Source organism: Citrus clementina, unplaced genomic scaffold (genome assembly GCF_000493195.1).
Source record: "Citrus clementina cultivar Clemenules unplaced genomic scaffold, Citrus_clementina_v1.0 scaffold_5, whole genome shotgun sequence".
NCBI classification, from domain to species: domain Eukaryota; kingdom Viridiplantae; phylum Streptophyta; class Magnoliopsida; order Sapindales; family Rutaceae; genus Citrus; species Citrus x clementina.
Window position 1 is genome coordinate 39,578,763 of NW_006262201.1, and position 25,307 is coordinate 39,604,069.

At 36.2% G+C, this 25,307-nt stretch overlaps 5 protein-coding genes across 8 annotated transcripts; 2 read left to right on the plus strand and 3 right to left on the minus strand.

Moving 5' to 3' along the window:
* Positions 1-2,013: 2,013 nt before the first annotated feature.
* On the minus strand, positions 2,014-2,700 carry LOC18043002 (E3 ubiquitin-protein ligase RZF1). The gene has a single exon (XM_006434581.2). It carries the CDS (start codon positions 2,698-2,700, stop codon positions 2,014-2,016), a length of 687 nt encoding a protein of 228 aa, XP_006434644.2.
* Positions 2,701-6,701: 4,001 nt separating this feature from the next.
* Positions 6,702-9,493, plus strand: LOC18042026. The gene is made up of 2 exons (XM_006434584.2): positions 6,702-7,009; positions 8,882-9,493. Exon 2 carries the CDS (start codon positions 8,923-8,925, stop codon positions 9,220-9,222), a length of 300 nt encoding a protein of 99 aa, XP_006434647.1. The 5' UTR covers positions 6,702-7,009; positions 8,882-8,922; the 3' UTR covers positions 9,223-9,493.
* Positions 9,494-9,999: 506 nt separating this feature from the next.
* LOC18042027 (probable arabinosyltransferase ARAD2) lies at positions 10,000-12,164 on the plus strand. Its single transcript, XM_006434585.2, has 3 exons — positions 10,000-10,750; positions 11,022-11,275; positions 11,358-12,164. The coding sequence occupies exons 1-3, from the start codon at positions 10,114-10,116 to the stop codon at positions 11,907-11,909; spliced, it is 1,443 nt and encodes a 480-aa protein (XP_006434648.1). The 5' UTR covers positions 10,000-10,113; the 3' UTR covers positions 11,910-12,164.
* Positions 12,165-12,460: 296 nt separating this feature from the next.
* LOC18042028 (protein DMP2) lies at positions 12,461-13,105 on the minus strand. The gene has a single exon (XM_006434586.1). The coding sequence runs from the start codon at positions 13,103-13,105 to the stop codon at positions 12,461-12,463; it is 645 nt and encodes a 214-aa protein (XP_006434649.1).
* A 285-nt stretch (positions 13,106-13,390) lies between these two features.
* LOC18040635 (putative 1-phosphatidylinositol-3-phosphate 5-kinase FAB1D) lies at positions 13,391-22,886 on the minus strand. 4 transcript variants are annotated; one of them, XM_024183085.1, is made up of 14 exons: positions 22,655-22,886; positions 22,051-22,103; positions 21,579-21,850; positions 21,439-21,472; positions 20,622-21,344; positions 19,861-20,005; positions 19,187-19,528; positions 18,131-18,979; positions 17,538-17,872; positions 16,936-17,059; positions 16,694-16,849; positions 14,554-16,065; positions 14,209-14,475; positions 13,391-14,022 (listed from the first exon to the last, which is right to left on the minus strand). In XM_024183085.1, exons 3-14 carry the CDS (start codon positions 21,817-21,819, stop codon positions 13,735-13,737), a joined length of 5,016 nt encoding a protein of 1,671 aa, XP_024038853.1. In that variant the 5' UTR covers positions 21,820-21,850; positions 22,051-22,103; positions 22,655-22,886; the 3' UTR covers positions 13,391-13,734. The 4 variants fall into 4 exon arrangements, with proteins under 4 accessions (XP_024038853.1, XP_024038854.1, XP_006434650.1 ...); XM_024183086.1 differs by lacking the exon at positions 22,051-22,103 and having other exon boundaries at positions 21,579-21,811; positions 22,655-22,885; XM_006434587.2 differs by lacking the exon at positions 22,051-22,103 and having other exon boundaries at positions 22,655-22,885.
* Positions 22,887-25,307: the final 2,421 nt, after the last annotated feature.

The window sequence follows — 25,307 nt, forward strand, 5'->3', positions numbered from 1 at the left end:
ACCAGCAAAAATGGAGATAGAAAATTTGAATTTCATGAAAAGAGAACTAACAGTGAGTTGCTATCTCCACTGGATTCTAACATATGCTGAGATTCCATCATTGAGTGTAACTTCGCGTGTGAAATTGAATTCACATGGTCACCAACTTCGTAATGTTATCATTTCGTTTCTAAAATGGGAAATGAAATTAAGTGCGATTGATAATTGATTCTACAAAAAATAAAATTGACATTTTCAATTTGGTAAAAGGTTTTGTTTATGACTCCAACAAAAGAGCTGAAGGCAACTATTGCAAATGTTTTGAACCTCCCTGATAATTCGGCAGAAGAAAAAATAACACCCAATAGAAAAATGTTTAGTTGCTTTCTTTCCTTTTCCCAGGACCATCAGGGATTTTTTTTTTTTTTTGTTACCAATTATGACAACAATGGCAACAGTGGCAGTGCTTTGCTTTCTGGGAATTGCAAGAAAGCCATAGGCAACAAGCAAAAATATAAATGCAAGCAGTAAAGGGCGGGTGAGTTTTGACAGCAGGTGTCGTTGTGATCATTTATGAGTGTCCGCGACAGTGAAGGCAATGCAAATTAATTGCACCAAAATTGGCCAGCCATTTGGAGAAATTTTAACGGCTGCAATTCTGTTTTTGCGTCGGTTCAATTTAGCTAGCCTTTGACTCCCTTCCATTGCTTGCTCATCTTGTCGGAATGTCGACTGGTGTCCGTGTCTTCAACGGAGTGAATATTTAATATGCTTCCATCAAACGATGTCTATTATATCCAATTGGGTATTTTAATGACTGTTTCTTTATCCGGATACGGATATGCTATCCATGCCTTTCCCAATGTCTGTGCGTAAATTGATCCCATATACTCGGCCGGCGGTGAATCTATGTCATAGCATTAATGAGAGTATGGATCCGAGCCACTACAAGATTCTTTATATTTCTTTCTCAATGAAAAATTACGTAGAGATACATATAAAATTTTAGACTATATCATATGAGGGTAGAAATTTAAATTGTGTCATAATAGAATTTGATTTAAGTTATCTCAATAGATATAGGTCTCATGTAAATACGAATAAACTTTTAATAGATCAAAATATCTAAACAAATTTACTTATGTAAATATAAGTGAACTTCTAATTGCGTAATATATATTACTGATTCAAAAATAAAAAATAAAAAATGATCCCATGAGGTGTATGTACTTTTGATAGAAATGAAATTCCTCTTTTTCAGCAGGTTTAGTCATTCGAAGGTTGCAAGAAAAAATTAAAAAGCTCTCACATGAAGGGGGGGGGGGGGGGAAAGAAAGTGAGATATATATAGGAAATTTACTCACACTTTATAAGTATCACATAACCTTACAATCCAATGACTACCTTACCTTATACTAGTTAGGGTGTGGGTTTCAAGTTTTCATGAATTTACCGAGTGGTTAAATCATACTTAATAGAATACTCGATTATACAGTTAGTATATATCTATGATGTATCTTTTTAAATATTGATGAGAGTAAATAAATATTTTTAGATGTGAAGATAGAAGTCTTATAACAGTCAGGGTATTCTTTCGAGACACTTCTGAATTTTACTGTATGTATATTTGTAGATTCGGACTCGCAATATAATATATAATTCGGAAGAAAACATAATTTAAATTAAAAAAAAACAGAGGCTTTGGAATTTGGATAATTTCTAAATAGAAAAAAGAAATCAATAAGGAGTATACAGTGGGAAAACTAAAAGGTTTTGGGCTGGGCCCGTCAAGGGGTTGTATGGGATTTTGCTTTTTAAAGAATTTTTGTCATAAAATAATTTCTAAGTAGTTGGTCGAGTTGAATCAAAGACTACATGTCATGAAATAATTTCAAAGGTGGAATTTTCGTAATCCGCAAGATATATTATTATTGGGCAAAGATGTTATCCAACAGAATTATTGAATCAACTACAAGGAAGAATCAATGTATGGCAATTGTGTAATCAAGAATTTAATACAAAGATGATCAAAGATTAGCCAACAAGATCTTCATATCGAATCTCGCGTCGACACATGGGGCAAGAATTCTGCTCCTCCAGCCATCGAGAAATACACGACGCATGGAAGTTATGATGACAAGGCATCGGAATCACCTCCTCCTCCTCCTCTCCCTTGTTTTCTTCCTTTTCCATTAACTCTTCCAAACAAACCGCACACGTATCCCCCTCTTTCACGATCACACCCTTATTATCAATACTAGTCCTCTGTTTTCTCGACAACATCTCGACAGTAATTCTCGACGCTTCTTTTCTCAACAACCTCTCCATCTCCTCATCATCACCTTCGCCTTCAACCACCTCGATTCCCAAAGCATGGACTTCGGCGAACAAGTGAAACCCCACTGAGCCACCAAAAGACAAATAAGAAGCCACATTTGATATTTCTCTGATCAAGAAATTGCAAAGCATACGGTTAATATTTAAGGCCGTGAGTGCATGCGCGAGGCACACCGGCAGAGCAACTGAGTCTGATGGAATTTGAATGAGAGGAAAGCTCTTCGGAGAGAACGTGTAATCTTCTAATATGATTACTCGGCCATTGCGGCTTCGATACTGCTTTTGAAATCTTTCGTTGAGCATAATGCTTATATTGCCAACTGGGTTATTGCTGCTGCTACTTCTTCCATGTACCTCGTGGAGACGGAATTGTAATAAATCCATTGATGAAGAGACAAATATTTGATCAATTATGCAAGAAGATGATTATTCACTTATTGATAAGTGCTCTTGCGGTAATTAAGTGATTAACAACTTTTAGCTTTAGGAGATATATATATATACATATAGAGTGCGAGAGAGAGCTGCTGCCCTGTTTCCTTCAGGGAGACGGTAAAGCAGGAAATAGGAAGCTGATGGATTTTATTAATTCCCCCATTCATTAACGGCAAAGTTTCCTAAATATTTCCTTTATCGCTTAGGATAAAATCATCAAATTATAATAGGCCTATAGCGATTATTGTCTCAAAATATTTAAACTTGATAAATGTAATACCATATAAGTATCATATTATTTGCTGTACAACCAAATTTTATCCGAATATTGAAAAAAAAAAAGTGATGTAAACACTATTATGTCATTACACCACTATCTTGTTCCATGTTATTATGTTTAAACTCATTAATAAATTCAAAATCATCATAAATACAATATGCCAATCGCAGAATTCAAAATCATGATGAGTACTTATCATAAATTCAATACACTTATCACTAAATTTAAATCCTCAAAAATACATTATATCTAAGAGTTCATTGAACTCAAGGCTCCGACCTTAACTTTTTAAAAGTTAAAACTACTCACTTAGAGATTTCCTTATATTTTTAATTGGAGAAATTTTTTTTAACGGTGTCATCATTATCACGTTACCGCACCATTATTATAACAAATGTTATATTTTGTCATATAAAAAAAAAAAGAGTGAAATTTGATTTTGAAAATGAGTACTTGTCAAAATAAGTAAATAAATAAACTTAAGAAATGACTGACACTTTAGTGATGGCACTATCCATGAATTGAGTTGTCTTAGTAGTCTCTTAGAAAACAATTCTGATTTTCGTGTCAGTTCAATTGAGCTATAGCTCGACTCTCATGCTCATCTTGTTAGAATTATGAGTCTTCATAGTGAATTTAATATGTCTACCAAACTACATGTAAAATGCGTTTAATTGGTTGTTTTAATGTTTATTTTTCCGGACACAGAAGGGTTTCTAATAAAATGAGGAATGGTTTGTTCGATTATCTATTGCAAACGGCGTGGATGTAATTATGTAAATCGATCCCATATAGTATGTAGATCATCACCTACCATCCCAATGTGACAGTCAACTTTTCTCATTGTTAGTGGTTGAATGGTAAGTTTGTCATGGAAAAAAGAAAAAGAAAAGGAGCTCTTTTACTTGTATGATAAAATACTACCAAATAAACTGTTTCTGAAAAGCTTTTAGTTTTGCCTTCTTAGCAGTACAGAGTTGTAACTGTAAGTTGGTTAAGCAAATCCGCAAATTATTATCAGGGCAAAGATGTTGTTTTTGTTCAAAGAAGCTAGCTATAAACACACATGTGTATTCAACAAAATATTGTACCAACTACAAGGAAAAGGAAGAATGAGCATTATTTGTAATCTTAATGCTAAATCAAGAATTTACAAAAGAGAAAAAGTTTAATCAAAGATTAGCCAACAAGATCTTCATATTGAATCTGGCGTCGACACATGGGGCAAGAATTCTGCTCCTCCAGCCATCGAGAAATACACGACGCATGAAAAATGTGATGACAAGGCATCGTAATCAGCTGTGTCCTTTTCTCTGTCGTCTGTCCCTTGATTTCTTCTTTTGCTATTAACTCTTCCAGACAAACCGCGCAGTTATCTCCGGCTTTCACAAGCTTGTTGAAATCCAAATCCAAAACCCTCCTCTGTTTTCTCGACAACATCTCGACAACGAATCTCGACGCTTCCTTTCTCTCCGACCTCTCAATCTCATCTTCAACCACCTCAATTTCCACAACTTCAACGTCGGCAGACAAGTGAAAGCCGGTTAAGCCACCCGACGACAAATAAAAAGCCCCCTGTGCAAGATGTTGGTGCAAGAAAACACACAGCATGTGATCAAGATTTAAGGTCACGAGTTCCCGAAAGAGGTACATTGGTGAAGTAAGTGCGTTTGCAGGAATTTGAATCACAGGAAAGCGGTTCACAGATCGTGTGTAATCTCGTAATATGAACTGTTGGCCGTTACTGGGGCTTCGATTCACCTTTTGACATCTTTGTTTGAGCACAATGCCGATATTGCCAACCGGGCACATTAGTGGGTTGTTGCTGCAGCTGCCTGTTCCTTCTAGGTGTAGATTGACCCGTACATCCATTGATGATGAAGAGAAGAGACAATAAAAATTCAGATTTGACTAAAGAAAGTGCGTTGTGATGAGAGCATAAAGCGTCAAGCTAGTGGATATATATGTATAGAGCTGTCCCAGTTTCCTTTTGTGGGGCGGTTAAGGCAGAAATTGGAAGCCGAATGATTTTATTCCTGAATCCTGATTCATTAGCCGTCTAGTTTCCTAAATCTTTCCTTTACCGTTTACGTTTAGGATAATTTTGTCCTTTTCAAGAAAGGGGATAAATTTTGAAAAACATGATAAAAGCAAAATACATAATATCATTTTTCAGGATAAAACTGTGGTACAACTGTGGTACCGTGCCACAGTTGCACTCAACTGTTAGATTCCCACTTATTCAAGTGAACCCCACTCATTTGAGTGGATCCAACGGCTAGTGCAACTGTGGCACGGTACCACAATTGCACTGTAGCTTAACCCCATTTTTCATATCACTTGTTAAAAAATGTCTCACAAAATGATGGGACATGAAATTGTTGCATTGGTATTAAAATAATAAGGCAACTATTACAGTATTACTCCTTTTTTTTTTTAAGTATTATATTACAATCAGAGTAATATAATATAACACTGTATAGCTCGTGAGAATAGCACTCAAAATTTTACTTTATACACACACACACACCTATTGTCTATTGGCAAGGGCTAAGTGTCATATGATATCATTTGCTGCATCGCCAAATTTTAGTAGTCCGAGTGTTTAATGCTATGGGTACTGACTAAGACATTTCAAAAGCCAAAAGGAATCATGAAGACGAGAAAATTTAAGGAGATGTTGATACCACTATGTTGTCACACCAACATCTAATGGTATTTCATCATGATTAAATTAACTTACCACTAGACTTAAAATCTTCATAACTGCATCATAAATATAACATACCTATCACTAAATTCAAAAACATGTTAAGTGGATAGGAAATTCAATACACATATCATAAATATAAGTACATCGTATATAAGTGATCATTAGACTCAAGACTTCAACTTTGACTTTGTAAAACCACCCATCTAGAAATCTTCTAGTGTTCTTTATTGGAGAAAGTATTGAGTAGTGTCATCACCACCACCTTGGCAAACCATCATTGTTATAGTTTTTGTCACGTGTAAAAAGATTAAAAAAATGTGAATTTTGATTTCGAAATTTTGTAATTGTTAACACTTTTATTGTGACATTATCCATGAACTTTTTTTCCTCTTTTATTGAGTTCAATGTTTTGAAAACATAGGATACAGCAGTTCTCTTCCTTCGCCGAGTTATTACTCGATTATCGTACAAAATAATTAAAATATGTCCCCATTTATATGATAAAATAATTTTTTTAATATTGTTACTTCTATTGTAACGACTTAGAATATTGCTATAATTTTTTTTCTAAAGTTACTATAAAAAAACTTTAACAGCTTCAGAATATCATAAGCAATGCAAATTAATGAAATTGCATTTGCCATGAGTTCAACCACAAAAAAATAGGACAGTGGCTGCAGTGAGGATGTTCCACCATGAAACACTGACTATTAGATCATAGTAGAAAATATAAATTTATGGATCTCCCTATATTATATGTATATAACTTATAATCCTCTCATATGCATAGTGAATAATGTGAGCTCACTCATTATTCTTATGAAAGAGTTGTAAGTTACGTGCATGTAGCTTAGCATTAGCTTAAATTTATTATTTATTTCTAATAATCGTACGGTTATTATTTATTATCAATGATCTACCGTGAAATAGTTTGATCATAGCCGAATACACGATAACACGAACACAAAAGTAAAGTGACATGAACTCTTTCGAACCAGAGAACCAGACCCGCACCTCAGCGCGTGCAATAAACGCCATCGGTCCGGATCATATATTCATGTCAGAATCCGATCATCCTTCTAACAAGTAACAATATACTCCCGCACGCCCCGCTTAAAAGAAACAGTTAAAAAGGAGTTATTAATCAAACTAAAACTAAAACTGAAACTCCCGGAGATCCTTCTCCCTTTTAAATGTCCTAGGAATCCATCAATCTTCGCATTACATCATACTTAAACCACGAAAGCAGACGCGCGGAGTTTAAGGTTCTTTTTATCAGATCTCTCTCACACCCTTCGTTTTCCAAATCTTTTTTTTTTTTTCCCGTATGACTTGTGTTCTTGCATGTAGGTTTTTATTTCATATTATGATTCCAATTCACGATTTTTGAATTGCTTAGGATGTGTTTTAGCGGGATGGGTTTTTCTTGTTTTGATGGAAGAATGACGTTAGGGCTTTGGTTTTTCACTTTTGGGTCTATGTCATCATTAACTTTAAGAATCGTGGTTTTCTTTTTTTTTTTTGGGGGTGTTTTAATTTTCTGTTGCAATAGTGTATTGGTTTCAATGCGTGTGTATTGGATCAGATGTGAGTAAATGTAGTTGAGTAGTAGAATTTCAGATGATGGATCAATTTCTGAAGCTTTGGCGACTGCATCATTTTTTCCAAACTGCTATGTTAGAAGCAATCGCAATCCCCAAATTTGAATGCAATGTGCAGGGTAGAGAGACTTCTAGGTAGAAAGGAGACCAGTTCTCAGATCACACAAAGTTAGTTTTCATTGTCAGTAAACTGAACCACACGTTAAGTGACAGTTTGTCCATCCAAATATGATGACATTTTATGTTGCAATGTAACAGGTTTGTGTGTGTAGTAGATAGGTATTGGATTTGTTTGGTGGTTGAGACATTAGTATTTAGCTAGGTTGTGAAAATGTTCAATCTTCTTGTCTTCTTATCTTGGGTACAATCAGTGTTTATATATATTGGTGCCTGCAGATAAGATTCTGTTGGCAAGAATTATCAATAGAATTTGTGAATATCCCAAGGGAATAAGCTTGGACAATTGTAGCATTGAGAGATATGGTTCTCTTTTGTTTGTTATGAGGCAAAAACTATGTAATGTATGTGTCCTATCTGTATATGGTAACCTTACTCTCTTAATGCGGGTATATTGCTAGGTTTGAATCACTTAAGCTTCATAGGTGGATTTATGTTAATTATGAGGTAGGCTAGTCTGCTTTCAAATATTTCCATATAAGACAGCATACTGACATGAACCGTGCTGTCTGAGGCTTCTTTGCTCATAAGCTAAGTCAGATGGAGCTCTATCACTTTTCTTTGCCCCAAAATTAAGCTGGAAGGCTTAATTATTGTCCATGATATTTTCTTACTCCTGACTGGTAGAAGACTGGACAGTAGGATTTTGAGTTGCAGCATGGTTTGAATCAATAAGGTGCATCCTCTCAGTTATGGCGTTCCAATGTAGTCTTTTTATTATTAGATGGCTGGACTGCTTGTTTTGCGACTGAACCACATATATATTTCCTTCCATTTCTGAGTTTCAAATTTGCAGCTATAAGGATTTGTTTGTATGTGTATTGTTTCAGCAAGTCACTACTTGTGGTATGACTTGAGTGCACTAATGAAGAGAGAGAGAGAGAGAGAGAGAGAGAGAGGAGTTAGTTAGAAGGTCCAGAATATCAGTTGTATAATCACAGGCTACATTTAATTTGGATGTATAAATTCACCATTTCCTTTCGGAACTTGTTATTGTGTCGCTTGTCTAGGCCTTTGAATGACAGTTATGATTTGCACAGCAGCATGCAGCATTATTCATTTATTCACTGATGACTGCACTAAAGAATTTTATTGAAATATCCAAAAGCTAGAGTGGTGAATTAGAAAGCATCATTACTGGAAAAACCAAGTACTGTATAAACAGTAACTTTTATGTGCTTCTGTTATAAATTTTGCACTTTTAGCTCTGCATTGCCCATTACCCAGCAGAATTTGAATACTAGTTCAATCTTAAGTCCCCATTGCTCTTTTTTCTATCTGAAATTAGATGAATGTATTAGCATTTCTAATTATCAAATACTAATATTTTCTTTGTTTGATCTTGAAATGTAATTATAGCCAAAAGGTAGCTGCTATTTTCGACTCTTCAAAGTCTAAATATGAGTCTAGCATGTCTTGTGTGCCATAGCGTAGAAAGTCCATCACATTCATTCAGGAGTTACTCCGTTTCAAGCTCAGACAACGAGGATAGATGTTCTGCCATCGGCAGCTGCTTAGCCAGAAGGTTGTCTCTTCCCACTCCAAGACCAGCTCTAGCATCCACATCCAAAGTGACCCCACAACCAAACATTCAAACGGTCATTGAGATGGAAGGTGCTCCACGATTAGTCCGAAGTCGTGCTGTGAGAAGGGACCTAGTGAGAGACTGGAATTTTGATGAGGTCGTGATGGAACGTTAGCTTACGGGCTTTCATCTCTTGGTGTAGCATTAGAGCTTTGGTCTTTAATTTTTCTATTTCAGATTTTGTTGTGGGTGCAACTGAACTGACTTTTCCTCTAGAAGAGTTTGGGCATTTTGTAACCATCTGAGAAAATTTGAATGCGAAAACATGTCCATACGTTTTGTTTTCGCTTGTTTTTCCTTTGTTCTTTAACATTTAAAGAGTTAGAATGGGTTAAAATTAAGAAATGAAAGCGGGATCTTCTGTCACAAGACAAAACTAGAAAATAGTCGAGCCTCAAATTGACGTTTTTGTTTGATGATAAATTGAACTGAAACTTCTTTAAATCAAACATGAAAGTATTGGATGTGCCCTCAAGCAAGCTTGAGTCATAGTTTAGTATTGGATTGCTATGACTTAATTAATAATTATATGTGTGTATCTAATCACGAGTTATTTTTAAATTTTTTTTTGTTGTTTGTCTTTTTTTTTGGTAGAGTTTTTAAAATTTAAATAAATTATTTTAACTTCAATAAAAGTTCAAAGATTATGTCTTTAAAAGTATAGGTTAAATTTTTTTAATATTAAAATATTTAAAATATCTTTTATTTATTTAATAATTTTATTTCATTTATTTTATAATATAATTTTAAATTAATTTTATAAATTTAATAATATTTCTTATTGATAACTAAATAATTAAAATTTTTTAGCAAAAATTTATTTGTAAAATTTGCACTTAAAAAAAAAAACCCTTTTTAAATAATTTCCATTTGGAAAGCTATAACGAGCGAACCTCAGCGTATAAATAGAGAAAATGTTTCCACCGATCGCCAAACAGAGTAGTCGGATGAAACGCGTTGTTGGAATGCGGCAGTGACGACAGTGTGAGCAGAGTTGAAGAAGAAAATGGCAACGATGAAAAAGTACCACTACACTTCAAAGTCGTCAATATGTCTCTCCCTCACACTTCTCTCTATTGTCTCACTCTCCTTCTTCTTCTTCTTCTTCATCACTGCCAACAAAAATCCAACTTCTTCTGCTTCTTCTGATCAGCAACTACGAATCCAAACTTCAAACCCAAACTCCATCAAAGTCTACGTGGCAGACCTTCCCAGATCCTACAACTACGGCCTCATCGACCAATATTGGGCCTCCACCTCACCCGACTCCCGCCTTCCCTCCGACCCAGATCACCAAACCCCCCACCCCCACCCTCCTAATAGGTACCCTGAGAATCCATTGATAAAGCAGTACAGCGCGGAGTATTGGATCATGGGTGACCTGGAAACCCCTCAAAATCTGCGGACCAATTCATTTGCTAAGAGGGTTTTTGATGCCAATGAAGCTGATGTCGTTTTTGTGCCGTTTTTTGCGACGCTGAGTGCGGAGATGGAGTTGGCCAAGGCCAAGCAGAAGAATATGTTTAGGAAGAAAGGAGACGGGAATGAGGATTATAAAAGGCAAAAAGAGGTTATTGATTTTGTCATCAATTCGGACCCCTGGAAAAGATCCGGTGGCAGAGATCATGTCTTTGTACTCACTGGTAATATGTTTCGGCCATTTTCATAATTATATAAAAAGTTTTAATATTTACTGGGGTCTTTCTAAAAAATTTGGTGCTCTTGTCAGTGAAAGCTATACGATTGTAGGACAATTTCAGGGTCTTAGTCTGTACATGAGCTTTAAATTGCACAAGTTTGATCAAATTTTAATGATATAATTGCAATTATGGTTGTCTTTATGGTAATGATGTGGTGAACAAGGCGCTTCATTGGTGGTACTCTGCAGCTTATAATTGAAGCATTGTTTGGCAGACCCTGTTGCAATGTGGCATGTCAGATCTCAGATTGCCCCTGCTATTCTGTTGGTTGTTGATTTTGGTGGGTGGTACAGACTTGACTCGAAATCATCAAATGGTAACTCATCGGAGATGATACAACATACTCAAGTTTCACTGCTTAAAGATGTTATTGTCCCGTACACACATTTGCTTCCTAGATTGTACTTATCAGACAATAAGAAACGCCAAAATCTTCTTTACTTTAAAGGAGCTAAACATAGGCACCGGGTAAGTCAGTCTTTAGCTCATTTCATGAATAGTTGCTTAAAGCATATGTGCAGCATCAAGTATCTTGCAGTGCTTTGTGTAGGGAGGTGTTGTTCGAGAAAAATTATGGGACTTGTTGGTTAACGAGGCAGGAGTTATTATGGAAGAAGGCTTCCCTAATGCCACTGGCAGGGAGCAATCAATTAAAGGGATGAGATCATCTGAATTCTGTTTGCATCCGGCTGGTGACACCCCCACTTCATGTCGACTTTTCGATGCCATCCAAAGTCTTTGTATACCTGTCATTGTCAGCGACAACATTGAGCTTCCATTTGAAGGAATGGTTGATTATTTCGAATTCTCTGTTTTTGTGGCACTGAGAGATGCATTGACACCAAATTGGCTTGTGCGTCATCTCAGAAGCTTTTCAGAAGAACAGAAAGACAAGTTTCGTCACAGAATGGCTGAGATTCAGCCAATTTTTGTATATGAAAACAATCATCCAGGTGGTATTGGACCAATTCTTCCAGATGGTGCAGTGAATCATGTATGGAAAAAGGTTCACCAAAAGTTGCCCATGATCAAGGAAGCTATTGTTCGAGCGAAGAGAAAACCACCAGGTGTATCTATTCCACTCCGTTGCCATTGTACCTAAATGTATTCTATATTAATGTTTTTACTAATTGTATTATGATGATTTTTTGGACGATGAATATTCACATGTTCATTTACAAATTGCCATCAATTTTGGTCAACTGATTCAGTTGTTATTTGACCTTGTTTTAGGATTTACTTTTGAATCCTCCTGGTTTTCTATTCTTAAATTTCAAGTGTTGTGAATTATGCAAGTTGCTGAACCTTGAGCTGCTTTGCAGAAAACTAGGTGTTTGATTGTACTTGTACTTGTGTGCTGTGGATCAGAATAATTTTTTTTTGTAAAAAAGTTGATGTCCCTTGAAATTCTTACTCAGGAAGTTTCATTACCTGTAAATATTGGGTGCATTTCAATAGCATTAATTTTCATGGGAAGATTGCATATGTTTTGGGGGCAAAACTATGTTGCAACAGGTATGGTACCACAGTTACAATCAATCATTGGATCTATAGTTGTACAGTTGCATTAACAAGATCCAATGGCTGAAAGCATCAGTGGTACGGAGCTGGACCCATGTTTTGGGATTTGTGTATAGAAACAAAAAAATCCTCTTAGCGTCTACCGTACAAAGCATCTCTTTGCAGCAAGAAAGGGTAACCAATTCCCCTTCTCTTGGAAGGAAATACCACTAACAAAACGCTGATCACAAACCCAACAAGAGGAGGAACAGTGTTAGTGATCTTCCTGGGCATTGCTGGAAAATAGCATGCAACGACATCGCGATGTGATCCTGCAAGGGTAAGAAATGCAATCAACGAAAGTGAAGCATGGAAGAGATCAGCACATCTCAGCCTATAATCAGAAGGTACACATGGTTTCTTCCTGCCTCCATTGAAAGTCCATATCCCTCTGAAAGTTGCCACCCCATAGAATAGCCTTCCAGTGGCTGTTCGGAAGCTGTCAGTGAACGTGAAGAATACACAAGAGGCGCCCAGAAGGACCACAAAACAACCCGTTAACCAGCGGTTCAGATTGGCGCATTGACCATCATTGGTTAGCAGTGGAGCAAGTATGGTGAAGGCAAGGATGGTAGCTGTTGGTAAGAGGACATTGAGTCGGGCAGTGCCACTTAGAATTGCATTGATGACATATATGTAATTAATTTCAGGTTCATCGGGATTATCGTCATTCAGGTGGTAGTAGTCGCCGTTTTCTTCACTGCTTTCTTCAATATCCTTGCAGATCGATTTGCTCATATCGTATAATCTCTGAAGAAATTTTGGTTAAGGGGAATGAATAAAGTCCGTGATTTGAACAGGAAATTTATAATAACTGTGGATTCTTTGTTGAATTGTGGAGGACAAGCAATTCTATTCCTCTGTTTTTATGCATTTTCACGTAATGAGAAATGCTTTTGGTTTGAGAAAAGCATCGTCTTTTGGCTGATTGTAATTGGATGCAAACTTGGTAAGAGAAATGAATTCCAAATATTATGACAAAATATCACAGTATTAAAAGAATTCAGACACTGGATACAAGAATTAAATAATAGCTGCACCTTTTCATTAATTCCCAAGTAATCCATGTCTTATAAGCACCGCGACTCTACACTTTCTCAATGGACTTTACAAAAAATATATATAAATATTTAAGGAAGCATATTGCAGACCTACAGAAAAAACACTATCCCCAAAACTTTCCTAAAAATTGCAGAACGATGGGGCATGATATATAAAATTGTGATGCGATGATAGACTATTTACAGTATTTACTAATGGCGGCCAAAAAGTAGTAGTAAAGAAAATTCTGACAACAGATAGAAATGACCTAGGCATGTAAACCATCTTGGCCATTTATCTCCTAGGACTTGGTCCGAGAAGAAGAATCATCTTTTGATACCACAGAGTGCACAAGGGTCGTCTGATTCTGGCGAGCACCAATGGTCTGGTACACTCAAAAAATGGGTTGACATGAACTTTCTGAATCTCCTCTTATAGTCTTTTGGAGAAATAACAGTAGGCAACACGTTCTTAGGAACAAGTGAAGACTTAACCCATGTCTCTAAGTGCTTGTCCCAGGTATACTGCCTAAGATAATCAATGATCCCACAAACAAGCTCCCTGCGCTGACTATCCACACCCACAAGTAAAGAATAATCCATCACATCGATCGACTGCAATTAGAAAGCAAAACAGTGAGTTCAGAATATCTTCACCAGAGCCAATGTTGATGGTGGCTTAACAGCTATATGATGCCCCGAAGAGGAAGAATTTGAAAATTATGACTATGGAACCAAATGAGATGCAGAGACTGAAGTTATGTGGCAGCATTTGCTGAATTAAATTAAGTTCTCACTCACATTAAGGAAAGTGGTGTCATTCCAAACAGCTCGTTGCAAGATCCGCTTTGCAGTATTACTGACATATAATGGAGAGGAATTCATGTCATTGACAAAGTTCTGATCCAAAAGAACATCGCCAGAACCATCAACAGTTGTATTATATCGAGCATGCAGAGCCCCTTTAAGATCATACTGCCGGGTGATGTTCCGTTCAAAGGTAAGATTCTCCATTACCATCAGATCATGTCTCATCTCTTTCCCACTTTTGGGCTGTCTTATAGTTACCTGCAAGAATATCAAACATTTACAAGAAGGAACAAAAAGTAGGATCCCAAAAGGAGAAAAACAATCAATCCAGCTAACCTGATATATCCCCAAAACTTTTGCAAGGCAAGTTTGGTTTCCTGAATCAAATGACTCATTCATGTACTTAAAATAGTGCAGAGCAAACTTGTCAAATGAATCAAATTCTGTCTTCTTAATCTCCTTGATAATGAACCTGTCATCAAGTGTTTTTACAAAGAAGGATTTGCTCTTCCCACCTTTAGCATCCCAATTTCTACAACGGCTGAGGGAATCAATATAGGCAAGCTCAGATGGGCAGCAGCGACTCCGCAAATCACGGAACTGGTTGGCATATAGACACTTAACAGAGTATTTACCCTTTCCAAGTGATTTTGAAATACCAATAGAAACCTCTGGGCTCAAGACTTCTGGAGGGATTAGAGATTCCAACAAATTCAATCCATCAAAACTGGAGAAGCGTGAATCTTCAGAAGAAATGCTTAGTGACGCGTAAATGGAATCTGAATCTGAAGAACCATTGACAGACCACAGTGAGGAAGCCATGGTGGGAATTCGAGTCAGGCTACGTAAACTGTCAATTGTTTTGACAGCCATATCACCATCTCTCCCACTATCTTCATTGAATACCACTGTTGATAGAGGCATTTCTTTCAATACAGCCAAGGCACAAGCTATTATGCTTGAGAGTTCACCTTCATAATCTGACACCATATAATTCTCTGCTCCCAAAGGGATGTGCATCCGTGTGCCTTCCTCACTGATTAGTTGATAGACAGTGGGCAAGTGTTCAGGAGTGTATCTACTGACACATTCAAATTTCGGCACAAAACCTCTCTGCAGATCCTTCATGTATATCTGTTGGAGTTCTGAAAATGGCATCCAGAACCATCCATTTAATTTTTCTAAGTCGGATAAGAGTGAATGCGTAGAAGTTTCATTCTTAGATGCATTTGGATCAACAACAGAACCACTGTTTGCAAGATATTGGGAATTTGGAACAACTTTATCCACTTGTAAATTTTCAGACATAAGGAACTTCCCTGCTTGGACATTATCATCACCAGAAAGATAATCAGAAACATTAGATCTCACCATACTGTCTTCATTGGCCAAACTAGTTGAGCTTAAATCACTTGCAATCGACGTCTCAACATCCTTTAACACTGTAGTTTTCTTATGATCTCGTTCTCCAGATTCTCTGTCAGGACCATCAATAGGAATTTCTTTAACCACGAGTTCATCTGCTTCAGCAGCTACATCTGGTAACACTTCCAAATTGCCAAAATTGTTGGAAACATTGTCCCCATTACCAGAATCAACTTCTGGTTCTGGCACCTCATTTCCTTTAGCAGTAGTGCCATCCATCTTCACCTTTGTTTGCTCTGGCCCTGGTTTCTCAGTGGCACCAGTAATGACCACCGTAGGATCAGGCAAAAGCAGTGAATGCAGACGTCTATCCCAAATGCACGATTCAATCAGGAGCTCCCACCGCAATCGGTTCAAGCTAAGAAGCTTATGAAGAGCCTCATCTGAATGAACTTTCTTAGCAACAGTTTTCTGAATGTCAACCTGTTTTTATTTTACCATTAAAGACCTTAATTTTTAAAAAGAGAGGGAAAAGGGAATATTCCACTAAAAAATTTACAGCTATATGGAGTGAAGAACTGTAATTTCAGCAAGCAAGCAAACAGAAACATTTAAGCAATTACCTGTTATTTAAGATTTCAGGGAATAGCAAGTTCCTACACGATAAGGAAGCTAAAAACTGAATATAGCACAAGGAACTAAGAGATATCCCTAGTGATGCAAACTCAAAGAATCTGCAACACCCAAGTAATCAACCCCCATTCTTAATGGCATGGCAATTATGTTATTTTGTTTTTTGTTACAAAAAAAAATGCATAGCAGTTCAATCTTTAATATAAGGTAAGGTCTTAACAGAAGTGACCGCGCAATAACACATTATGAAAATTGAAAAAACTCAAACAAATGTTCCCCATAACTGTGAATTTTAGACTGAAAAAAATAAGGTACGCCCAAAGATCAAGGTCAAGAGTTGAATAGACAAGTATATATTACAAACATGTGCAACAAAATTAAACCATATAAATTACAAACACATATAACACAATTATACTAAGGAAGATCCAGTGATATATGTTAAAATTTCGAAGCAAGTAAAAAAACAAAGACTAACCTCAAACACAGAGCGTTCTTGCTTGAGTATCTCTGAAGTGACAGAGAACTCTTTCAATGAGCCTTGGAGGTTCAGGGTTGAGCCCACAAATTGAGATCCTATCTGTTTTAAAGAGCTTTCAACTTCCGAGAACAGCAGAATCCCTTTGGTGTATACCTGAAAGAAAATATGACTTTCAATTCACATGTATTCCCTGTGTTGACCAGAGAATATTAAAAGGCAAAGTTAGATTCGACACTTACATTCTGGAATTCTTCTTTCAGCCATTTATTGATAGAATTGCTGAACTCCAGCTTCTGAGGTGGCACACACATATTATAAGTTGTGAATGGCGAGTACTTGAACATCCCAACCATGGGGCCTAATCTGGTGTAAAATGAAGAGACCATGAAAAATGAGGACCAAAAAGTAAAATGCAACTCTTTGCAGAATTCATTTTACACACAGCAACAAAAGGAATAAACAATTCAATGCACGAATAAAATGAAACAGAGTCATATCCTGCACTGCCCTAAAAATAAATCAAAGATTGCACAGAAAACAACCCTTCATTTCCCAATTGTGCAGAACTCTGCAATTCTAAACCATTCTCATTGTGAGAAACATTATGCCCTGGACCTGCACATTGAGGCAACTCATGCTATTGATTTTATTTTATTCTTTTACTAATTGGTTGAGAAATGTGACAATGTTACTCACACTCCAATTGAACACAATCACCCCCACCAAAGAACTTATAGGAGAGGAGCTGCCATTGACTGAAGGCCTTTTTAGGAAAGAAACCCAAAAGAACAACAATATATAGTTATATACCACTAAATCAAAGCAGACTAAGAATCCATACCCAAAAAAGTAGAGGAAGTCCCGGTGCAGAGAATGGCCACAGCTTGATAATCTAGTAGATGATGAGTGGTGAGAAAAGCTGAGTTCCAGGAACTTCCCAAATGACAGACCACAGGCAGCAGTAGAAATTACTACTCTCTTTGTTGATTTTGGAACTCCATTTGCAGTTTTACATCTACCACAGCGACTCCACATCCAAAGTTTTCCTTCCGCTTCTCCCGACAAACGAATTCTATCAGGAAGCCTTTTAACTCGTATTGTGAGCTGCTTATTATGGCGTGCATAATAGTAAAAGTGAGCTTCTGGCAGTTCACTGCACGAAGCACATTGCTTTCTCTGCAAAATATTGCAGTTTGTATAAGTGCACATAACAAGTCATTACAACCTAAATCTTACTAACAGTTTAGCAACCAAACACATCCCAGATCATACATTAAAAAAAAATCATAATAGCACCCTTTGAAATCCTGACTGTAAGAACATTGTTTTTTCAATTGCATGTGTGCAGAGAATCCCCATTAAACTAAACAAATCATATCTGAAGTGACAACTGCATAGACATAAAATTCCTTTATGAATGGAGATCTGAAAAACCTGATTGAGTAAATTATCCTGAAGAAACTTCCCAAGGGGAACATCAAAATTCTTGTAGAACATGATGTGAGAAAAATGGCTTTGCTCACAAATAGTTCCCCTCAAGGCATTTCGGCTGGACATCAAAACCAAAATACTTTGAGAATCCAATGATGCATTAGCATCCTCCTGACTTTGCGAATGATCTTCATCATTGCCACAATCTTTTCCCATGTTTAGGGGGGCTTCAGGGCAAGACAGCAAAGATGTTGGTTGCCCATCAAGTGATTTCTCTTCATCAGAACTACTTTTAGCTTCCGTATCACAAGGGCCATCAAGTGAAGCATCCATAATTGTAGAAACTGGAACATCTTCTGTGATCTGACCACTCTGTTCCCTTCCACGGAAGCCAAAGTACGAAGTCAATGATGGATAAGCAGCAGCGGATGAGAGAGGGAAATTGTCCCCTATAACTTTCCTTAAAGAGGCTGAGAGAGATGAGAACCCAGAAAATACAGCCGGATTGTATGGCTCATAAGATAATATGGATTCTCCTTCTGGTCCACTGTTTGCGTAGGAACCGTCCTCATGGAATCCATTGGAAATGGGAATATCCATTGTGCTTGAACCACTTTCCACTGAAGAATGTTCAAAACAAGAAACATTAGAATTACCATTTTCTAAAGCAGGGTGTTGTTGTTCCATCGGCAAGATTCCCGCCACTTCAGCAAAAGGAATAGTAGAAAACATTGCTCTCTGATCAACAAGGAAAGATGTTTCAAGAATTAAATGGTAGGCCATGACAACTGCACACTGCACCACAGATTTAATCCTCTTCAATTCATCACTGTTGCTTCCTTTCAACAATACCTACAACATTTCGTCATACATCTAATCAATTAGTTCGTGGGGAGTATTTATGATTGATATTCCATTACAAATTTGTTTAGCTTTCTATGCAAGTGAATCTATTAAAATTTCTTTATAGACATTCACCTGGTTGCACAACAAGCTAGTGTGCCTCCTCAACCACTCAAAAAGTACAATAAAAAGAACAATCATGGGATATAAGCTCACCGTGCAACCAAGCCGTGTAGGACAGCCTTCAATAAACATCAAAGTTTTACTTGGCCTCTTTCCACCTTCTCTAAAACCAGCATGTTCCTCTACAAATTTCTTAATATAAAAGGAATCGCAATGCTTTAGCTTCTGACTTGTCAATGAACCTGATGATAAAATTGGCGAGCCGGTACAGCGTGCAACTCTTTCCAGGCGATGGAGCTTCATGTCAAAGACCAGTGTCATCCCTTTCTCAAGAATAGACTCTTGAATATCACGAGAAACAGTTTTTTCCACCAGAACCACATTTGGATGACACATATCTATCATGTCCATGACAGATTTCAATTGATCCTTTTCCTGTAGGTGAGCAAATCAACGTTAGGACCTCAGTTACGTTTTCTTATTGCAACTAGGATTTAGGGTTATAGTTAGATTAGAATTAGGATTGTTTGAGCTATTATAAATAAGTGGTTCGCAGTCATTTTTGAGTAAGAAGTAATAAATTAATTCCAATCGCATCTCTTAATTCTTTTCTTTAAGTCAAAACTTCTGTCCTATCCATTTAATTCTTAAATTCTTCCTTATTGTCTCTTGAATTCTTTACTCAAATCCTCGAACCTAGCACAATCATCAGACTAGTAAAAGTACAGTCCATTTAACGAAGATTGCTGACATTATACTGAAATTACCTGCTCCATCGCCTTAAACGATGACAATCCACTGGAAGACAGACCAAGGACACCCCGTATCAACAACAACCTTGGGTTCTTGTATTCAGTCGGCATGTGCTTGTGAGCAGCGTGCTTTTTAAAAACCAAACCTTTGATTATTTGACTGCAAAATTAAATCAAAGGATGATGAAATTAAATAAATATTAAAATAGCTTCATCCATGGACTAAACGCAAAATAAAGCATGATACTGCTATTTAACACGTTTACAGGCCGACACACTCCTCTATATATATATTACAGCCGTTTAACACTATGAAAAGTTTTTTGTTGTACACCCACAATTAATGGAGAATAACCAGAAGAAGTCAATCATACTTTTTCGAGGTAACAAAATTGACAGGCATGATTGTGAGAACTGATAATGAGAAGAAAATGCAAAAGAACAAACAGGAAGAAAACAAAAGATCAGTAATCTCTTCTTGAAGCAATGGAAGACTACATTACAGAAAACTTGCTCTTCTCCTAATTTCAAATGTCTAAATTCTCCAAGGGACGTTTTAGCAGAAATTAATGTGTGTGTGTGTGTGCACGCGCGTATACAAGTCACCTTTTAATAAAAGATCCCTCACTTTAATATGGCAAGGACCAAGGTAAAAGACAGAAAAACACAAATTTCAATATATTACAAGATAAAACATACTGGAATGCACATTCTTCTTATCTTTTAGCTTGATTCTTTATGTAAAAATATATATAAATAGGGTTTAATTTTATCACCTTTGGTTGCGAGATCCAGCTGCAATGCATTTTACTTTTATGTAGCTATTTAGATCCAACGATTTACCATCTACAGAACCTGGCCTCAAAGATGATGCAGCTTCCCATGATAACGAAGTAACTATGTCCACCCAACTTTCACCATCTTTCCCAGAAGAGACTACGCCAACGGATTTCAGTAGTTGGCTGACAATGGCCTTGAACTTCCCACTAACCACCTTCTCCATTGCTCTTTGTTTTTCCTCTTTAAACTTAAGTCTCCCTCCACCTTCATCTCTGAAATGACTCAAAGAACTTGGCTTGCCCCACTTAGTGCCATCACCACACTCCTCGTCCTCGTCGTCATCGTTATAGGCAATGCTACCCTCTATGTCATCCTCTGGATCTTCTGGCTCTGGAGGTTCCCAAATTTGCATGTCCATTTCATTATCATTATCAGTAGACTGTGAAATCTCAGATGCGTTGTTATGGGGTCTGCTTATATTTTCAGCACCATTAACTTTTGCTTCTTGGCCATCACTAGGCTGCATTATTTCCACCTCTCTAACTACATCATTATCATTTCCAATACCACCGTCCTTTAAATTGTTACTTCCATTCATTTTATTTGATCTATCAAGTTCATTTACCGGACCTTCTAAGTGCGAATTTTGCAACCGGCCATTGGTTCTAAAACTGGCATCCCCCCGATTACTGTTTGTTGCACCTTCATCTTGGTCACTCCTAACAAAAATAAATTATGAAATGACTTCAATTTTCCAAATATTGCCAGAAAAATAGCCTACCACTACCACAATTCAGAAGTAGGGAAACCTACCGATCATTTGAATTTCCATCAACTGAAAACTCACCTGAAAGAGGAAAGGTTCCTGAAAAATTAGAATACAATACAAGATGCAAATGTTCAAGCAAAGTAATTGAAATTTTTTAAGGAAAAAAACAAGAAGGGACATTTACTGCAGCTTGAGAATGAACGATCATTGCTTGACAATGAAGTTGTTGGACTAATCATTGGCGTTGAAAAAGGACTGGAATTCTCCGGCTTCAAGTATTCTCGTTCTTGCTTCTCACCACAAATTCTGCAGGACCAAATGGAACCTTCATTATTTAATTTCAAGGATTTGCCGTTCTCCTGTTTTCTCTCCTCCTTCTTTACCCTTGTAAGTTCAGCACCGCAATGATGACACATGCTACACATCAGATACAAATATAACTCCAGCAATTGGAATCTGAAAGAGGTCCAAACTTGTTCAGCTTAATAATTTGCATAAACCATAAAAATTTTAACTTATAAAAAAAAAATCCAAAATGGTTTACTTCTATGAAAATACACTACAGGTTACAACAAGCCATTATTTTCAGAACCAAATCTAGACATAAAAGGCACTTCCAATGCTTATATTTAGTATTTGTTCACTAGCACACTCACAAGGATAAACAAGCCTCAGAAACTCAGGATCAATGACTAAGTCTTCAAAGCACCTGTATTTGTATACAATATACAATTCTTAACAACTCATATCTCAGAAATGAAGATCAAAGCACGTTTATTCATTAGTGTACAAACAAATTCAAAATATAAGGAAAATGATAAATCATGCATAAACAAATGAACAGAACCCAACAAAAGTTCAAATTTTTTACCGACTTAAATGAAGATAAAATTGAAAAAAAAAAAAAAAAAACAACCAACAAATGAGTTTAGTAGCTTATCCAATTTTTTTTTAAAAAAAATTTGCTAACTTTACCAACTCAAAATGTACCGAGCTAAAAATTCAAAGAACACAGAAACGATCAAGAGAGGAAAAAAAAAACACAGATTATATACAGATAAATGATCTAAAAAATCGGATAAAATCAATAAAAGTCAAAAAAAAAAATTCAGCATCCCACCAAATGTCAAACAAAACAAAATCTCAAAGATTTCACCCCCACCGAAACATTAACAAAATTACCATCTTTGAGCTCTTTGTTATCTGGAAAAAAAAAGTCAAAAACAAAAAAAAATGGGAAGTATTAAAAGCATGACTTACTGTCAAAGCAATCTCATCAACTAAAAATTTTGCTCTTTAAGTCTGTCACCTCAGCAATGAAACGATGATTCAAAACAATCCCATTTCTACTCAAATTTAATTTTTTTGTGAAAAAAATAATAAAGCTAGTTTTGTTTTCAGCATCTCGTCTGCCGTCTGTGTTGTGTTTTGAGAGAGAGAGAGAGAGAGAGAGTCCACAGACTGTGAGAAATGATTCAAATGAAGAATGAAGACGGTAGAAAGCAGGAGGAGGTGATTTAAATTTACAAGAAAAGTATTTTAAAGTGGGGTCCACTGACGTTCATTGTCTTTCAATTAACTGTTTTTCAAGATTTTTTTTAAGTTTATTTTTAAAACATTTTTCGATTACTTGTATTCAACTTGGCTGGCTCGGGACAAGAGTGTAGATTATTAGACCATATTTATATTTCCGCGTCTACTAAATTCAAAGGTTTTATTTTCTTTGTAATAAATACAATATATACCGCCGCGACCCCGGTTTCTCTCTGAACACTGTACTCGTCCTTTTTTTTTCTAACATGCCCTTTTCTTTATCCACACTTTCCTCTTCTTCCTTTTTTTTTTTTTTTTTTTGGGGTCTCAAAAAAGAAAAAGACAAAATTACATGCACGCATGAAAAATAATAAATTTTGAAAATGGGGATGCATGGCTGTTGCTGATCTTGTCGTAAACGAATGGCCGGGTGGGATTGTGCTGGAACCATCTTGGATTAATATTAAAAACAAAGCATTTAAATCATAATAACTAATTAATTAATTAATTAAATTAGATCTCATCTAAAAAAGCCTGAGCAGGAATTTAAGTTAATTTATCTCATCTTAAATTCTAGAATTAAGTCAATGTTTTTTTAAGTTCTTAAATTACCAGCTTACCCTTGCGTTATTTGTTTAAATTTCCAAAAATGGACCTTATGTCTTTATGTTGGATAAAGTAGATGCAAATAGGCAATGGTCAAATATAAACGCGTCTAATCAACCGACGGTGAGATATTTATCTCATTTCATGCTTAAATATTAAATATCGTTTATACGGATTTGACTTTATGTGTATCCATATGATATGTGTTGCCAAAATAAGATGATTTTGCTATTCTAATCCCCCAACTTTTTACAAGATATTTCAGGAATTTATTTATTATTTTATCTAATTAGTATGTACTTAGCTGCTATCATTTCCTTGATTGACTTAATCGGCACCTCAGTTTATTTTTTTCTTTTTTTTTTAATTTCAGTATAGTTTTGGTAGTAGTAACGAGACCTGTGTAATAAATACAAAATTTAATATGGACACCATGATAATATACACGATGACGACGGATGACACAATATTAAGATAATATTAGAAACTAATTAGATAGCATGGTCATTTAGAATTCTAAAATAAAGCCTTTTCCCTTGCCCAAATCAATCCATCTTCCATTTATTTCTCTAACTTTTGTATTCTAATTTACACGGATTACTGATTAGGAAATAATTAATGGAAATTAAGTGTAAAATATATAAAAGCACAAGACATCAATTGGAAAAAAAAAATTAAAAAAAAAGAATCATTTCGTTGGCTTTGTCTTGTGAAAGACCCATATTGCGAGATTTACGAGGATTTTTTCTTTTTTTTTTCCCTCAACTTTTTCCTTGTCTTAAAATTTTCTTTTACAACCCGTAGTTTTATTTGCTTTTTCAGAAAAAAAGAAAAAGATTATTCTATTTGACTCTTTTTTCAAGCATTAATTTGGCACCGCCCTCGGATAATTTCAAGACTGAGACTTCTGGAAATTGAAATGAGTATATTTTAAAATGATATTTTGTAGGGTATATTTATGATTAAAATTCTGTTACTGTTAAAGACACACAAATAAATTATGTAAAGTGCCCACACTGTTAATTAATTCATGCTGCACGGTACATACGATTACACTGCCAGTATACGTACAGCGAAGCAATCAACTAGATTTGGTGTACTGTAGCACGGGCATCATGTGAGAATGTCTGGCGAGCATTTGATTGAAACGATGCCACGCGTGGTAATCCCAACGGCTGAATCCCAGCATTCTAGGAGGAGCCGGTTTGTTTGGGACTCTAATGATTGGACAGAACAAGCCAGGTGTCGCTCACAGTTAGCCACGTTGCGAGGACAGAGGGTTGTTTATGTCAATTAAAGCTACAGTCAATGACTAAACTACCCCCATTTTACGTGGAGTGAAGGGATCATCAAATCCATCTACCACGACATGCCGAGTCGTTATTGGCTGGAAAATGGACACTTCATAAAACAGCTCCGTGTATTAGACGGAAAGCAATAATTGTACTCAATTATATGAGCAATTTCCGAAAAGAATAATAATCATAAATAATAGAAAATTGTTAGGTCATTCAATAAATAATAAAAATTAACTTGGTCGCATTCCCTACATTGTTACATTTCAATTCAAACTTGTCAGGAACAGAAAGAGTGGTGGTTATTGATATTCAAATTTCATAAAGATTGAGTGAGTGATGGGCAATTTAAAATATTGGCTCCTCTTCGAATCGATGGTATAGTTTGAAAGTTTGTAATCAATTTTGTTTTTTATTTGGCACGTCACATCAAATGCCCCACCATTACGATTATCCTATGTTTTTCTCTTTTTTTATAA

Bases quoted from the DNA above. Each gene is read 5' to 3' on its own strand.
- LOC18043002 (XM_006434581.2), bottom strand. From the start codon at position 2,700: ATGGATTTATTACAATTCCGTCTCCACGAGGTACATGGAAGAAGTAGC.
- LOC18042026 (XM_006434584.2), top strand. From the start codon at position 8,923: ATGAGTCTAGCATGTCTTGTGTGCCATAGCGTAGAAAGTCCATCACAT.
- LOC18042027 (XM_006434585.2), top strand. From the start codon at position 10,114: ATGGCAACGATGAAAAAGTACCACTACACTTCAAAGTCGTCAATATGT. The intron at 10,751-11,021 runs GTAATATGTTTC...ATTGTTTGGCAG, and splicing joins TCATGTCTTTGTACTCACTG to ACCCTGTTGCAATGTGGCAT. The intron at 11,276-11,357 runs GTAAGTCAGTCT...TGCTTTGTGTAG, and splicing joins GAGCTAAACATAGGCACCGG to GGAGGTGTTGTTCGAGAAAA.
- LOC18042028 (XM_006434586.1), bottom strand. From the start codon at position 13,105: ATGAGCAAATCGATCTGCAAGGATATTGAAGAAAGCAGTGAAGAAAAC.
- LOC18040635 (XM_024183085.1), bottom strand. From the start codon at position 21,819: ATGTGTAGCATGTGTCATCATTGCGGTGCTGAACTTACAAGGGTAAAG. The intron at 19,529-19,860 runs GTAATTTCAGTA...GCTCACCTACAG, and splicing joins CGTTTAAGGCGATGGAGCAG to GAAAAGGATCAATTGAAATC. The intron at 14,023-14,208 runs GTGAGTGAGAAC...TTCTAATTGCAG, and splicing joins ATGACACCACTTTCCTTAAT to TCGATCGATGTGATGGATTA.